The sequence below is a fragment of the Cajanus cajan genome, chromosome 7 (assembly GCF_000230855.2).
Source record: "Cajanus cajan strain Asha chromosome 7, NIPB_CcT2T_4, whole genome shotgun sequence".
NCBI classification, from domain to species: Eukaryota; Viridiplantae; Streptophyta; class Magnoliopsida; order Fabales; family Fabaceae; genus Cajanus; species Cajanus cajan.
In genome coordinates this window covers 48,427,545-48,445,939 of record NC_138523.1, presented here as the reverse complement: position 1 = coordinate 48,445,939, position 18,395 = coordinate 48,427,545, and the positions used below count along the sequence as shown (strand labels likewise).

At 34.4% G+C, this 18,395-nt stretch overlaps 2 protein-coding genes across 2 annotated transcripts; one reads left to right on the top strand and one right to left on the bottom strand.

Moving 5' to 3' along the window:
• Positions 1-9,536: 9,536 nt before the first annotated feature.
• Positions 9,537-11,185, bottom strand: LOC109804959 (UDP-glycosyltransferase 79A6). Its single transcript, XM_020366888.3, has one exon. It carries the CDS (start codon positions 11,097-11,099, stop codon positions 9,717-9,719), a length of 1,383 nt encoding a protein of 460 aa, XP_020222477.1. The 5' UTR covers positions 11,100-11,185; the 3' UTR covers positions 9,537-9,716.
• Positions 11,186-17,656: 6,471 nt separating this feature from the next.
• On the top strand, positions 17,657-18,301 carry LOC109804961 (oleosin Ara h 11.0101). Its single transcript, XM_083059926.1, has one exon. The coding sequence runs from the start codon at positions 17,699-17,701 to the stop codon at positions 18,122-18,124; it is 426 nt and encodes a 141-aa protein (XP_082916052.1). The 5' UTR covers positions 17,657-17,698; the 3' UTR covers positions 18,125-18,301.
• The last annotated feature ends 94 nt before the right edge of the window (positions 18,302-18,395 follow it).

Below are 18,395 nucleotides of genomic sequence, written 5' to 3'. Positions count from 1 at the left end.
TGTTGTGTATATCTTTAATCACACAATTTTTATCTTCAAATAACACTTTATAGCCTTTTCCTAACAACTGAGCAACACTCAACAAATTTTGATTAATATCAGGAACATATAAAACGTTAGATATTAATTTCAAACATGAATGACTTTTAATAACCACTGTTCCTTTGCCTTTTATTGTAAGGTGTGCTCCATTCCCCGTTTGGACTTTAGAGATATCAGTTTTGTTGAGTTATTTGAAGAGTTCTCGGTCATAAGTCATATGGTTTGTACAACCACTATCAATAATCCAAGCTTTTGAAGGTTTTTTGGTCATAAAGCATGACATTGAAAGTAGTTGTTCTTCTTCCTCTTCTTGTTGATCTTCAACAATGTTGGCTTCTTCTTGTTGCTCATGAGATTTGCACACATATTTTAGGTGTCCTAATTGTCCACACTTGTCACATTTTAAATCAGGTCTCCACCAACATTTCTGTTGTGGATGATTAGTCTTTTTGCAATAAGGACATGGTAGAAAAATTTATTATTTTGACGGTTCTCTTGAAACAATTCCTTCTTCTTGTTTTTGTCACCATTGTTGTTCTTCCATTTGGCTAAATATACACCCTCCACAGATCCTTCTTCTCTCATAAGCCTCCTTTGTTCTAATGCTTGCAATGCATGTAACACCTCTGCCAAAGTGATCTTACTCAGATCCTTTGTGTTCTCCAAGGCCGCTATTGAAGCTTCATATCTTTCAGGTATAGTTACTAGAATTTTTTCAACAATTCTAGAATCAAGAAATTGCGTTCCTAGTAATCGTACCTTATTAGCAATGCCAAGCAGTTTGTCAGAGTAATGTTTGATTGTTCCTGTCTCCTTCATTTTTTGTATTTCAAATTCTCTCATTAAATTTAATACTTGCATGCTTCGAATCCTTTCATCTCCAGCATATCCTTCCTTTAGATAATCCCAAATTGTTTTTGCCGATTTGAGAGTCATGATCCTGGTGAAAACATTTTGTGAAACACAGGCAAAGAGACAACTTTTTGTCTTTGCCTTCTTGATTTTCTTTTCCTTGTGAATTTTCATTTGGGCTACGGTAGGATTGTCTGGTAACGCGAAACATCATAATCTTCTTCTACGGCTTCCCAAAGATCTAAAGCTTCTAGGTATGCCTCCATTCTCACCGCCCAAAGATCATAACTTTCTCCATCAAAAATAGGTGGGGAAATTTGTGAAAAGTTTGTTTCTGCTTCCATCTCCAAGATCGTAACCTTAGCTCAAATACCAATGATGGGGTTATTTTATGGTGTTTGTCTGAGGGGATATTTTATGAGTATTATTTTTTATAAGGTTATTACACAAACATACTCCACAATGATGAGATATTGTCCGCTTTGGGCCTTAGCCCTCACGGTTTTGCTTTTGGTCATTACCCAAAAGGCCTCTAGATCTGATGGAATCATGCCTAGGAAGGCAAGGGGTGACACATTGAAAGAGCCAAGAGGAGTTGGCTAGACATGAAGGGTTGGGCCAGTCAAGGCCCGATGGGCCTGATGGGCTTGGAAGGCCCAAGTTGAGCTTTACATGGGCCTATCTTGTTATAACCATTTTGTTCTTATGTTTTGTTAGTATAGGTTCCATATATTTTGGTCTTGTATTTTGGACCACATAGAGTAACATTTTTGGGCCATAGGCTTATTGGGTCTAGTTTTGGGCTTCATGGGCCTTTGGGCTTTTGGTACCCAATATTGGGCTCATTTTAATCCTTGTAATTTTTCCTTTATATTGTATTTGATTGGCCATTGTATTTAGGCCATTAGATTAGGAATTTAGAAGGTTTTCAATATTAAGTCGTTTAGGCTAAATCTAAGTTTCATTAAGATGTCATTTGGCATGAATTTAGGTCACATGTTTTAAGCTTGTATGAGCTGAACATGTGCACCCTAAATACACATCAAATGAGTCTCAAATGCAACTTAGATGATGCTAGTTGCCATAAATTTCGGATGTGCACATGATACACCAAAATTTGAATTTCAAATGCCATTTGAAATTCAAATATTGGCGCCAAAGATGGACATTTGAATTTAGGCGCCACTAGCTTGCTTATTTGGACTATATATTGACACCTTCACCCTTATGTAATCACTTTTGAAGATATATGAGAATTTTCTGAATTTACTTCAGCCAAAGTTCTCTTCCAAAGTCACCAAACTCTAAGCCTTAGCATTAGGAAAATCTACTCTCCTAGCTTGGCCGTGAGCTTTCTTATTTGTTTCTCTTGCTTGGATGCTTCCATCCTAGTCTAGGAAACACTTTTCTCTCATCTTCTAAATCAATCTCATTCCGGAATTCATCAAGGAGCAAAGATCTGTGATCATTGGAGAAGGCAAAGGAAGCACAACTCTTCACTTCACTTACCTACTCCATCAAGATCATTGAAGTATGTTTATGCTATATAAGTTGTTATTTTTTATCATATTTTATCGATGTGGGACTTGTTTGTATCCCAACAATAACAAAATTATCAAAATTAAATTGATTGGTAACCACGTGGCTTCCTTATTAACTTCCTACATCATGCATCTCAAGAATTCAATTCACATGAATTGAATACCTACTAATTGACAGTGGTTGCACTAGTCACATGAATAAATGTTTATCATTTTTTACCTCCATTGAAAAATCAATTGAATCAAAAGTCAAGATGGGAAATGGTGAAATTGCGCAAGCCAATGGAAAAGGAACAATTTCTAACTCAAACCAAAAAAGGTATCATAATTGTCAAAGATGTTCTTTACATTCTAGAATTGGAGCAAAATCTCCTTAGTATTCCACAAATATTAAGGAATGGATATGGAGTCTCTTTTAAAAAGAATTATTGTTTTATATGGATGAACATGGTTTAGAGATTGCAAAGATCGAGATGACCAAAAATATTTTTTATTTGAAATTTAATTTAGTTGAAGGTCATGATTTTATTGCAAAAATTAATGAGAGTAATGTTTGGCATAGAAGATTGTGTTTAGAATAAAATGATATCAAGACGCAGCTGTAGCTATAAAGCTTATTTTATTCAGTGAAGTAAATGGCTTTATATAGCCAATACAATAACCAATACAGAAAAAAAAAAAAAAAAAAAAAAAAAAAAACCAATGTAAACAGAGCATAACTGCAACATGGCTAATTTTACGAAACAGAAAAGCTAAGCATCCTATTCCTAGGGGATAAGGTTTATTAACAAATAACTAAAAAGACTAAGTCAAAAATGTGGCTGACATTCCTCCCTTAAACTGAACTGTTATTTTCATAAATATAGTCAGTTTATCTCCTCAATATGGCATATACCAAGTCTTTCTCTTAATTGCACGAATGCTTCTAGTCTCAAGGCTTTGGTCATGATGTCAGCTAGTTGATCCTTAGTTCCACAGTGTACTAATTCAACTTCTCCTTGATTTGTCAACTCCCGAAGAAAATGAAATCGAACATGAATATGCTTACTTCGATCATGCATGACTGGATTCTTTGAGAGTTTAATTGTTGAGCTGTTATCACAGAAAATAATACATTTATTTTGCTTAATCCCCAAATTCTTAAGTACACGCATCATCCAAATACTCTGAGTAGCACAAGCTGCCGCAGAGATATATTCAGCTTCGGTGGTGGACAGTGATACCACAGGTTGCTTCTTAGAACTCCAAGCAACTAATCCATTTGACATCTTAAAAACATACCCTGAGGTACTCCTTCGGTCATCACAGTCTCCGGCATAGTCACTATCACAAAACGCTACCAACTTTTCTCCTCCTTCTCATTTGTAAAACAAACCCAGTTGAATAGTTCCTCTCAAATAGCGTAAGACCCTTTTTATTGCTTGTTGATGCATAGCAGTTGGTGCTTTCATGAAACGAGCCACTAGACTTACACTATACATTAAGTCTGGCCTAGTGACAGTTAAATACATAAGGCTTCCCACCATTTGCTTATATGTGGTAGCATCAACCTTTAATCCTCCAGCATCCTTTGTGAGCTTACACCCTGGAACGATTGGATTTTTCACAGCTGAGCAGTTTTGAAAACCAAATCTTTCCAGTATTTGATTAGCATACTTTCTTTGGCAAATGAAAATACCATTTGAGGTATGTGTGACTTCCACACCTAGAAAATATCTCATCCTGCCCAGATCGGTCATCTCAAATTCCTTTTTCATTGAGTTCCTGAATTCTTGGAACATTTTTTCACTATTTCCTGTAAAGATGAGGTCATCTACATACAGGTTCACAATAAGAACGTTTATTCCTCCTTCTTTCTTTGTAAACAAAGCGTGATCACTCGTGCTTCTTTCAAAACCTTCCTTCAGGAAGTATGATTCTATCTTGCTGAACCATGCTCTAGGTGCCTGTTTCAGCCCATAGAGAGCTTTCTTCAACTTGTACACTTTGTCTTCTTCACCGATTACCTCATATCCCTTTGGTTGTTCCACATACACTTCTTCTACTAACTCTCCGTGTAGAAATGCACTCTTGACATCTAGTTGATAAACCGTCCATCCTTGACTGGCTGCAATGGACAAGGTTAGCCGAATGGTATCCCATCTTGCCACAGGTGCAAATACTTCAAAATAATCAATTCCAGCTTCTTGAGCATACCCTTTTGCTACAAGACGAGCCTTATATTTGTCTACTTCTCCTTTTTCGTTTATCTTGGTCTTAAATACCCACTTCACACCAATCTTCTTTGCTCCTGTCGGTAAAGTTGTTAGTTCCCATGTTCCATTTTTGTTAATCGCTGCAATCTCATTCTCCATTGCATCCCTCCATACCTGAGTTTTAGCTGCTTCCTCAAAGGTGGTGGGATCAATGAAATCATATGATGTGAACATGGCGAGCTGCTGCATCTCTTGGGTGAGTTGTTCCACTTCCTGTGCCATTGCTTCTTCGTCTTCTTCTTCTGACAGTCCGGCTCCAGACTCATAGTCTCTCATCCATACTGGTGGCTGTCTTCTTCTTTCTGGGACTTTGTGATGGAAGAGCATAGGCCAAAGGCCCAACCACTAGAACTATGGCCAGGAGATTACTTGAAGACTAGTACTTCTTCACTTCTTCTTCCTTCTTCTATCACTTTGATTCTCTCATTTTCTGTAGTTTCTTCTGCACTCTCATTATCTTCTTGATTCGTCACTGCTGAATCTTTATTTCCCTTATTTTCTTCCTCTTCTTCACACATAAGTTCAAGAGAATTAGCTCCTTCTGACTTCTTCCAGTCCCACTTTTCCATTTCATCAAAAACTACATCTCGGCTAATGATAATCTTCTTTGTTTCTGGATTATACATTCGGAAAGCTTTGGACTCTTCACTGACTCCCACATATACACACTTGATGCTTTTCTCATCCAGCTTCTTCCTTGTAACATCAGGAACGTGAACATATCCTATGCATCCAAACACCTTGAGGTGTGTGACTGATGGTTTTCTCTCTTTCCAAGCTTCTTCTGGTGTCATGTTTGGCAGGACTGAGGTTGGGCATCTATTCAGAATATGAGTGGCCAGGTTTGCTGCTTCAGGCCAATACTCCTTTGGAACATCTCGTGCTGTCAGCATGCATCTCACCATATTCATCAAGGTTCGGTTTCTTCTTTCTGCCACTCCATTCTGTTGTGGTGAGTAAGGTGTCGTGAGTTGTCTTGTGATTCCATTACTGCTACAATAATCATTGAATTCTGATGAGGTGAACTCTCCTCCTCTATCAGTGCGCAAACAGGTTATGTAGTATCCTGTTGCTTTCTCAATCAATGATTTAAACCTTTTGAATGTATCAAAGGCTTCAGACTTGGCATGTAAGAAATAAGACCACATTTTTCGACTATAATCATCTATAAAGGTAAGGATATACCTTTTATGACTGTGAGATTCAGGAGTAATTGGACCACATATATCTGAATGAATGAGTTGTAGTGGTTTAGATGCTCTCCAAGTGCTTTTCTGTGGAAAGGAATGTCGTTGTTGTTTTCCAGTCATGCATATGGTGCACAACTTGAATTGATTCTTCAATATTGGCAGGCCTTGAACCATCTTTCTATAGGCAAGAGTCCGCAGTCCTTTCATGTTAAGATGACCAAACCTCTGATGCCACAAGCTTGTGATATTTTCAGAAGTTACATTTAAACATGCTGCCTTTGATATATTAGTATCAACAACAGGAATAGATGCCGTAAGCACAAACATACGATTTGCAGATATCGTAGTTCGTATAATCAAACCTTCAGTATCATGATAAATGCTACAACATCCATTCTTAATTAGTATAGACAAATTTCGTTCTTGAAGCTGACCAATGCTAAGCAAATTTGATTTGAGATCAGGAGTGTAAAATACCTCTGTGATAGTCACAGTTCGTCCTCCTAATTTCATTCGAACATTGCCTTTTCCCATGACATTCAATTTGAAGTCATTTCCTAGCTTAACACTATGTCTGAATGATTGATCAAGCTCAGTGAACCATTTCCTGTCTCCACTCATGTGATTGCTGCATCCAGAGTCCAGAAACCATATTTCATCTCGTTTATCTCCTTGCATTTCCACATATGACATAAGCAACATCTCCTGTTCGTCATCCAACTCTGTGTCTTCTGCATAGTTAGCATAGGTGGGACATTCATATTGAAAATGTCCCAGCTTGCGACATCGATAACACTCAACTGTGGATTTGTCAAAAGCTCTACCTCTACCTCTGCCTCTTCCTCTGCCTCGATATCCTCCCCGCCCTCTGCCTCTGCTACTGAGATGTTCAGTAACTCGTGGGGCTGAGTAGTCTCCTGTGACCTTCAATGCTTGTTCAGTCATTTCCTGCCTTTTTATCTTGTGTTCATGTATAAGCAATGAACTCTGCAACTCATCTACCATCATTTCATTGATGTCCTTGGATTCTTCGATTGAGCATACAATATAATTGTATTTGTCAGATAATGTACGCAAAATCTTTTCAACAATATGCCCATCCTCCATGGCCTCTCCTGCTCCTCTCATGTCATTTGCAATGATCATGACTCTAGAGATGTAATCATTCACGCACTCACCGTTTTGCATTTCTAGAATTTCAAACTCCCTTCGAAGCCGTTGAAGTTGTGCGCGTTGAACTCGAGCATTCCCTTGATACTTTTGCTTCATTGAATCCCAAAGTGCTTTGGAGGTAGCTTTGTTGGTGATAGTTTTCAAAATATTCTTGTCGATGGATTGAAACAGATAGTTCTTTGCTCGTAGATCGTTCAGTTTCTGCGTTTCCAAAGTTTTACGTTCTGCTCCTGTGAGTGACTCTAGTATTTTGGGTTCTTCATAGCCTTGCTCCACCACGCTCCAGTATTCTTTGGATCTCAGCAAATTTTCCATTAGCATGGACCAGTGATCATAGTCTCCATCAAACTTTGGAATACTGAGGAAGCTATTGCCGTCAGCCATATGTTTCACTCACCTCTTTTCTCTCGTGTTTTGCTAATGTATCAGGCCCGTGTGTGGGCTCTGATACCAGTGTTTAGAATAAAATGATATCAAGACGCAGCTGTAGCTATAAAGCTTATTTTATTCAGTGAAGTAAATGGCTTTATATAGCCAATACAATAACCAATACGGAAAAAAAAAAAGAAAACCAATGTAAACAGAGCATAACTGCAACATGGCTAATTTTACGGAACAGAAAAACTAAGCATCCTATTCCTAGGGGATAAGGTTTATTAACAAATAACTAAAAAGACTAAGTCAAAAACGTGGCTGACAGATTTGGTCACACTTTTATGCAAGATGTATTTGATATGACAAATCCGAGCAAATGGTAATTTAAGACACGAAGAGGAGTTAAATTGAATGACTATAAAGCCAATGATTTAGGTCAAGAAATTGATGTGCAACAACTTGATGACATGGCACTTCAGAAATCAAGTTTTGGAGTTCATGAAACTAAAATTTATGATGTTCATGACAAATCTCAAGGAGCAGTGTTAAATTTATAAGATTTTCCTTTATTTAAATTTTGAATAAATTTTAGATAGATTATTTGTTATTGTTATGATTTTATCTTTTATATTTTGTTTTCAGTTATTCAATAGAATCTCAACAAGTAGAGTTGTTAGTGGATGATGTTTGTTATGAATTTTAAATTAATTGTAAGTCTATACATAAACATTCTCTTCTATGAATTTTTATGATAATTTTAATCATAACTTTCCATTTTCAATTTTAATTGCAATTTGTCTACAAGATCCAATTTTTCTATATTTTTCACAAAATATTTCCAACAAATATGATAGCTTCAGGGACCAATATTAGGGTTTAATCCTTTTGATAATAAATGGAACCCTGCAGTGGTTACATGTCTGGATTCTTTAACCTCTTTACAAATTGCAAGCCATACATTCAAACAGGGAAAGGGAAAGTGGCATGGAGGATGTTTGATTCACTGATCCTTATAGCAAGAAAAAAATCATATTGCCACCAGTTGCTAAAAGAAGCATAGGATTTGGACAAGGAAGATTCATATACGGTATTGGTGCAACAGCAATAATGTATAGTTTTATGTTCACTTCTATTAAACTGTTCATTGTTTGATGGTGTGAAGTTGGATTCAAATTCAATGGAGTCAAAGCAGATATGCTGTATGACTGTATCACAGTAACTGTTTTTATTTGCCCTTGTTATTCTGATCTATATAAATGGGGTACTCAATTGGGGCGCATGATTAATTATTTTTTTCTTCTTCAAGATTACATATCGGAATTCAAATTGGTGATTCAGTAATGACAAAAATTCATATTTGCTAGTGTTAGAGAAACTGGAGGTCATTAGATTGTGAATTAGTAGTAAGAAAACACTACTATAAATGTTGATTTATGCTGTATGTTAGTAGTAAGTTATTTTGACTTCATAATTTGAAATTGCATATCTACCTTAATATCACTGTGTTTGAAAAATCTTTCAACAACCATTGAACGGACTTTTTCCACTTTTTAATGTAAAAAAGTTAACTTAAATGTGGTGTTGCTTTTCAGTTACGTAAACTCACCCTGTGGTTGAGGAGAAGTAGCACAACCTGTTTTACGGACAATGTAGTTAATTCTTAATGCTGCGCGTACTGTAGAAAAGAGAAATAAATGGAGGGTAGAAAAAATGGGGAAAAAGAAAAAAAAGTGTGAACCAACTCATTTGTTTTATTATTTATTTAATAAGATGAACCAACTCTTTTAAGTACTTCAATTTCCATTGAGACACTAGACAAGGCCCATATTGAAAATCCCTACTGCAGATCTTACAACTAAGTGGTCACCTATGATCAAAACCATACTTATTTCATACAATGCGCACCTTCATTTCAATTAAGCAATCCATTCAATTTCTTTTAACCACAATCAGTATGAATGCAATAATCTGAAATTACATACAAGCAGTTTGTAACTACTTAAAGATGAATTTCCCACCTGCATGTTGAGAAATTTCGTGTATTAATTGGTCTTATTACAACTTCAGAGTAGACTTGAGAAAGGAGAGAGATATTAAATACTACAAAGGGAACACAAAAACACAAGAATAACAGACTGATATCACAAATCAGAATTGATACATGAAAATCTGACGATTTCAACTGATACATTTTAGTCTCAGCAGACTTTATTTTCCATTGGAAAAACTACACTAAGGAAATGAATTTGGTGCAGTCACCAAATCAGAGAGTCAGACCAGATCGTGAACTATGCCATAGACTTCAACTGAGCAACCAGATCAGTGATAAATTTGTCCTGAATTTCCTTATTTAACAAAAATTTGCTCCATTTCATGTGGTTTTCTCTTATATGCTTCCCTGGCTCTTTGTGATCCTCCACCATGATAGTTTTCAATGCATTGAGTATATCCTCCTTGTGAAAGTACCCATCTTCATCTCTCCTATTCACCTCAATCCCTACATTCAAATCCTTAGCCACAAGCTTAGAATTGAAAAACTGGTCACCCTTGAAAGGCAACAGCACCAGTTGACACTCATTGACCATAGCCTCTATCACAGAACTAAAGCCAGCATGGCACACATAGCATCCAACACTAGAATGTTTCAGTATAAGCTGCTGCTGAAACCAACCAGTATGCACAACTCCCCTATTCTTCACTCTCTCCAAGAACCCTTTTGGCAATGCTCTCTCCAACTCATCTTGCGCAGAGAGATCAGAAGGAAAATTGAGAACCAAAATGAAAGGTAAGCCAGTGAGTTCCAACCCTGTGGCTAGTTCTTTGATTTGATCATCACTCAGAAAAGTCTCACTACCAAAGGAGCATAGTATGACAGATTTGGCAGGAAAAGTGTCCAACCATTTGGACCACCTTTCCTCTAGCACATCCCTTGATGGCTCAGGGACTAGTGGACCAGACAACAAAACCGGTTTTGCAAATTGAGTTTCTATGTAGTCCAAGTAAGGCCCTTCTATTTCCTTGCATGTTTTAAACACTATGAATGAGCACTCACCAAGGCTTTGCAACACTCTCTCATAGCCAGTGAGGTTTTCACCAAACCTTCTAAAGAGAAACATGAAGTCCAAGGCCTCAAAGGCCTTGAGGGAAATGTTGGAATTTTGAGGGAACCCTGGTGGGGGGGTCTTAAGATCCTCAAAAGTGATGTCTCTTCCCTCAACAAGTCTTGAAGGCACAGTGATGTAAGCATCAGAAATGGCAGAGTAGACTGAGAAGTGAACAGATTTGATGCCAACTTCAGAAGCTATTTTTGGGAGCCAGTTTTGTGCAAAGTCAAAGAACACATAATGGGGTTTGAGTTCCAACAATAGGGACTTCACCTGAGGCTGAGTTTGGTCAAGTGCGTGTATGAGGTTTCCAGCCAAGTGAGGTGGCAACTCAGCAGTGCTGCTTATGCCATTTGGGAACTTTAGAGGGATAACATTGATTTCTGGATTGAGATTGAGGGTTGATCTGATTTTGGGAACGTTGGATGCTGCTGACAAGAATGTGATTGCAACACCATGAGAGAATAACTTGTTGGATAGCTGAACAAATGGACTAATGTGACCAAATGCTAGGAATGGGAACATAACCACACGAAGATTATCACTGTTCACAACTTTATCAGACATTTTCTCTGTTTGTTTTTTGTTTTCCACCAAGAATGCTGACTTGCTGAGAAAATGGTAGATTGTGGTTAAGTTATCATTATTATTACTATGTAGAGTAGTCTATATAGCACAGACCCGTGCCTTTAGGACATGGCCCGAATAAATTTCAACTTTGGTTATACAATTTATGACTTATAGTAATTTATTTTTAGATAATTATTGATTATTTTCAATAGCGGACTTAATGCCACACTTTTATATAATTGAACAAAAACTAATAAATATTATGATTAACTATTATGTATTAATTTTAGATATTATTGAAACTATTATTTCGATCTCAATGGATAGGATAAAATTAAAAGCTAAAGTCAGCGTTCAAGGAATCTTAGATATCATTTGTTTCTATAAATCATGCCTGGTGTTGGCTCTGTTATCAACCGGGGTAGCTGAAATGTGTGGCTCATAATCTTGCACATGTTAATGTGTACGTTATTTATTTATTTATTTATTTATTTATTTATTTATTTATATATATATATATATATATATATATATATATAAGTGATTCTCCGATTTTGTGTATTTTTGAATTATTTTATTTTTAAATTTTAAAATAAAAAATAATATTAAAAATTATTTATTCTTACACATTTATGACTCAAATTCAAAATCTTGAATTTCAAGGATCAAGTACAACTCTAGTGAATTCAATAAATATTGACCATATATGTTATCTATTATTAATAAGATTGATATATTTTTGTGTTTTTATATTTGATTAAAGGTATTTAAAGATTATTAATATTTATTAAATTAACTAATATTGTATTTAATTTTTGAATTTTAAGGTCTCGAATTTGAGTCTTGGGTCTAATTAATTTTTAGTATTATTTTTATTATTTAAAATTTAAGAATAAAATAATTAAAAAATTGTGCATATGAAAACAATATATCCCTTTTATAATAAATATAGATATTTTTATTATTTAAAAACTTAAGGACAACATAGTCCAAAAATTATATTCTCGAAAACAAGGTATCCTCATTATAATAGGTATAGATAATAATATAATTAATAATATAAATGAAAAAGTTATGCAATAACTACCTTCCCTCCAAAACTCTCTTCCTCCAATTTTTTTTTATATAAATGTTATTATACAAATAAAATAAATTAATACATAATTAATCAATTTATCCAAAAAAAATTAATACTAATAACTACTATATTTTGCACATATAAAATTTGCATCCAATAATTCATGCCAATATTTATATATTATATTAAAACAAATATATCAAAATTAATATAAAAAAATTGGACCTAAATATTTTAATAATTATTAATCATTAATATATCAAAAAATGAATAAATAAATAAATAAATTATTCCTAGACAAATATATATCAAAAATAGTATATCAAAATAATATCTCATTAATATTAATATCAATCAAATAATATAATAATTGTACACGATAGTCAGTGTAACGACTCATCATAACCATTACACTTTATGAAATCATCGACTAACAACGAAAAATCTACTACTTAGGATCATACATTCACTAAATATGTAATATATGTATAACATGCATAAAAAATCAACTATACACATATAAACCATATGTATATATATATATATATATATATATATATATATATATAGTAATCCAAAAAAGTAAACTACGACCGTAAGTGTTTGTCAAGCACTACTATACAACTCCCATAAAAGGGAGTAGCTCAAAATATCCAATAACATCACCATCCACCTAATGACCTCTACTACAATCCTTTGTAATTCATCTTTAGTCTACTCTCATATCAAATATGATCATCGCAGTCACACCACATGGAACAAAAGTAAGGGTAAGCTAGATTTCAAAAGAATCAAGCAAGTATAGGAATAAAAACATCTATACTACCCACCTACATGTAAACATTCAAACCAACAACACAAGGCTCACATCATACAACAATTAAGGATGGCATGTAAACTCGTATCTATGGGTAATGCACGAACTTGCAACGACTTTAATGGGGAATACCTGATTTGATTGGACATGAGTACGAGTATAGGTAATACCCAATTTATTATATAGCGTACGAGGATGGAGATGGATATGTGCATACCTACCTCGTACCCGTATCTATATTCACTTAAAATTTATAAATATTTAAATTATTTTTTTTAGAATTTACTTAATATTTATGTAATTTCTTATTTTATTGTTTAATTTATGTCAAATAAAGTTTAAATAATGTAATTTTTTAACTATTATTTTATGTTGAAGTTCTTATTTTTTATATATTATTGCAAAAAAATAGTATTTAATTAATTTTTGGACAGGTAGGGGATAGATACAAGTATACCTAATATTTGACGAGTACAAAGATGAGGACACATATTTCATACTAGTTAAATATGGGGATGAGGATGGGTATAGGGTACAGTAATAAGGACGGGGACAGGTATAGGGAAACCTATATTTGTCCTGCCCCATTGTCATCCATAACAACAATCCTTAAAATAGCAACCAGTTTGAAAGCTACACACTAAGCAGTCAAACTCACACTAAGTAAATATCATACAATAAGATATCTAACTAATGCATATAAACACACCAATCAACAACACATCATATGCATACACCTCACTAATGTGTTGTTATGCATTTTACCTATGAATATCTCCTAGCATACATGAGTATTCTATGTGACTTGACCCTACAGAACCAACCTAATCACTTTCTTATTCAATGCATTTGTTGGATCAATAGCTAAAATGGGATATCAATCCCTACCTCTGATTTATCAAGTGTCACCACTTATGTTAGGAGATTCTGATTTCACAGTTAAGACTAATATAGTTGGGTATCAGCATACCACAACCTTAGCACGCATTATCAAGTCACATATAGAATTAGTCTACTAATTATCCGCAAGAAACAACACAACCTTTCCAATAATCAATTAAGGATTGTAGCCCTTGACTTCATATTTTACTCCACATTGATTAAGGACTTAGAGGACACTCAACAAAGTCACTCCAAGAAATTCACATCTACTCAAATAGGGTTTTCAACAATTAGCCTCTCAAAGCATCAAAACAAGATTATAGCTTTCAAGCAATACCCTTTCCTTTAATCCGAAGTCAATCATCATGCTTTAATGCCTACAACATTCTCAGCATCAACGTCTCAACATATATTATCTATATATATTATCCCAAGTCAATGCACATAGAGATCAATTCACACCAATTATAACTAGCATACCAATGCTATACAACTCATCCAAGACTAGCATACCAATGTTCAATGCTTATTCAATAATAGCATACCAATGCTTATTCACACTCCAAGAATGCAATTTATAACATATCAATGCTCATCACCGTTTCAACTACATAAGTATCACATGCCAATGCTTATTCAACATCTCAATCATGCAACTATAACATACCAATCATACATAGCATATTAATGCTCATCATCCTCATACATCATACAACATATAATAAATTCACATACTTTATTCATGTTCACCAATTCACCCATCAAACATGTATCATCAAAACAACTTGCATCTAACGCAACTTACCTCGCGCTCGACACCACTAAGACAAGGAGCTTTCTGTCTCGCCCACGTTCGACACCACTTAATCCGTGCCTGGGGTGACTGAGGTAGGGAACCCTTGAGACTTCACACCTAACTCGGAAAAATCCACGCCTAGCCTCATATCAAGTAAAGAGCCTCTACTTGACTCACTCGATGTCACCTTACTGGCACCTAAAATTGTTTAGGCAAAAAGCCTTTTCCTTGATCACGCTTGGCGCCATCCAATTGGGACCCAGTATCACCAAGTCAAAAACTTTCCAGTGTTCTCACGCTTGACATATTCAAATCACGTTTGACGTCATTCCAACCCGAGACAAATCTATCTACTCATACCTAACACCATCAATCCTACACGCGGTGAACGATATAGAAACCTATGGTTGGAACTACATTTGGTGCCATGAAGGTGTGTCTGACACAACATTAGAAACCTATACTTGTAGATCACAAAGATTGCACCCTAAGACCTAAAATTCAGAAGAACCAAGCATGCAATGCATCTAACAACTTCTACTTATCATTCACAACTCAATTCCAGGTTCAAATAACACATGCAACTCAACTTGCATCACTCACCAAATTCACCCCATAAACTCAAAACACCAAAAGCTCAACATGCACCAAAATTTCACTTCAAATTTGTCAAACAACCAAGAATTCAAAGAAATCTAAGCACATACAATCCAACAATTCAGCAAGTGTCAAGCCTAGCTTCACTTACCTAATTCCAAGCAATAATATGAAGCAGGAAGGAGAAGATGAACTTCCGAGCTTCCACAAGTTCCGCATGCAACCACCCAACTTAGATTCTCAATCTCTGAATGTTTTGGCTCACCATACTGAGAATCAAAGGAATCTCTCACGCCTTCAAGAGATTTAAAAGGAAGAAGTAGAAGTTTTAGAATTTTTATGCTTCTCACTCTACTTTCTTTTTAAGGTCTTTAAGAAATTGAATTTATGAGGCTTAGTTTTTAGAAGAAACCTTATATATTACCTCTCTTTCAGGTCAATTGGACTTTTGACTAAAGATCATCAAAACTAACCCAACTCTTGAGAGTCTTACAACACATATAAAATACCATATAAATAAATAATTATTGCTAAAAAATAATAATTAAAAACTTACAATTTACAGCCAATCGACAGTAATCATTTAACGATTTTATATCAAAATTAAAAGAAAGAAAATTAATACCATGATCATAACATAATCAATTAATAATTTTATAAATACTATAATAATTATACGTATCACTCAAATAACATAATAATTATACGTAATAATATTTCTAATATCTCCTATTTCATAATGAAACGAGCAGTGTTGGTCACATCCTACACGAATGTTTTTCCATCCTGCCAGTATAAGTTTCCGCTCTTAGCTTTTGAATTTTAGTATATTTGAATAAACATATCAAATAAATATATTAATTAGTTAAATTAAAAGAAAAATTACGCATAATTTTTCAATGATTATGTAATCACTAATTAATCGAAGTTCAATGTAAACATTTTTATAAAATTTGGATGACCTTGATTTATAATTGCCATTTTTATAATATATATATATATATATATATATATATATATATATATTATATATTATAATTTTTATATAATTGGAGATACTATTTTTTAAAATTTTAAATAAGTCAACAATTATATTTTTAAATACATATGCAAGCCTTGGTTTTATTTACATGATAAGTCTTTTTTAATTTATATAATAAAACATTAGTTTATTCTATTGTTATTAAAATTTAGAATTTAAAATAAAAAATATAAAACTAATTGAGAGACAACTCATACATATCCATTTACATTAGTGTAAACTCATGCGCAAACTGTAATGTAGAATATTATCTTATTAAAAAATTATAAATATAAAATTATAAATATTTCTTATATCACATTTAAAGTATTCTAAATTATCAATCATGAAAATAGGAAAAAAAAAAGATAAACAAAGATATAAATCCTAAATTCTAAATTTTGTACGAACAAAGAATGTAAAACATTTGAATGTAATAAAAATGTAAAAAGATATTAATAATTTAAATTTTTATATTATAAATTTATTTATTTAATTATATTAATAATATTATTATATATATATATTATTTTTATTATCGTATCATACATAAATAAATTGGTCTATCAAACTTTTTTTTGTAAATTTCAACTTTTTTAAATAAATAGATTCTTTTAAAAACTTAAATCTAACATTTTTATTAAACCCTAAAAATATTTATTAAAATTATTTTTTAATCAAATTTAAGATTCAAATATAAGATTTTGAGATTAAGCAAAAACACTGATTAAACTACTGAATCTAGATAATAAGCACATATGCTTAGTAATTCATTTATTTTAAAATTTTGATATTATAATAAAACTTAATACGTAGACAATTATTCTTAGTTGTCTGGTTGTCGTGCAGCGTGAGGATGAAATTAATTTAGTATTTTTGTTTGTGAGTACTAAAATATACTGTATTTCCATTGGCTTATGATCTCCATATGACTCCATCCATTTCCTGTCTACCTCCAATAAATTCCGTTTGATTTGGCTTCACCCTTTTGAAGTAGTATTTGAAATATAAAATTCATTTGATAAACAAAGTAATTAATTAGTTCGAGGATTTTGCAAGAAAAAGTTAAATTACAGTTAAAAAAATGGAAACCTACAATTGAACTACACACATTATGCATATTAAAACATTTTGTTTGGTGTTACGAAAAGACATGCATGAGTAATGAGTTAATGTAGTTACACATGGTGGCCTCGTATCTTTGGTCCAAAACACATGGAGGCAGAAAAATAGGTATCGTGTCACGAAACGCAGACACAAATGTGCATGCAAGCCTTGCATGGAAAGCTTTGAACACGTGCCACACAACACCCTCAGGTGCTGCCACCACTCCCCCACTTCCCCATTTATACCTCCCTCAAACCCTAACCCTAATTCACTTCTTCATTCATTCCCATCAATCTCCATGGCTGAGCTTCACTACCAACACCAAAATCAACGACCCTTCTTCTCTTACCAAAATGACCCACACCAACAAAGCCGCTCCACCCAGGTCGTCAAGGCGGCCACCGCCGTCACCGCCGGTGGCTCCCTCTTGATAGTGGCCGCGCTCATCCTTGCCGGCACCGTTGTTGCTCTCACCGTCGTCACGCCGCTGTTTGTTATATTCAGTCCGGTTCTTGTCCCTGCGGTTATGGCAGTGGCGCTGTTGAGCCTAGGGTTCTTGGCCTCTGGCGGATTCGGTGTGGCCGCGATCACGGTGCTAGCGTGGATCTACAGGTACATCACTGGCAAGCATCCATTGGACACGGCGCGTCACAAGCTCGTCAAGAAGGCGCGTGAGATCAAAGACTACGGACAGCAGCAAATCACTGGAGAACAGGCTTCTTAATCCTGCACCCGCATGCACGCCATCATATCCGTTCTCTCTCTTTCTTTGTCTAGTTATATTTTTATTTGTGTTTTCGTTTATTGTTTTGTGGTGTGAAACTCGTCATCACTTGTTGTAATGTCTTTTCAGTGCAATGTGCTAGCCACTATTCAAGAATTAGAATCTTTTTTTTCTGTATTTTCAATGTCCATTTTATGATTTAGCTTCCTTGTTTTATAATTTCGTATGGCCTTTTTGTTTCCCACTTTCTTTTAGGTTGTTGTCATATGTA

What these genes read in the sequence shown, in the direction of transcription:
- LOC109804959 (XM_020366888.3), bottom strand. Translation starts at nt 11,099, where the DNA reads ATGTCTGATAAAGTTGTGAACAGTGATAATCTTCGTGTGGTTATGTTC.
- LOC109804961 (XM_083059926.1), top strand. Translation starts at nt 17,699, where the DNA reads ATGGCTGAGCTTCACTACCAACACCAAAATCAACGACCCTTCTTCTCT.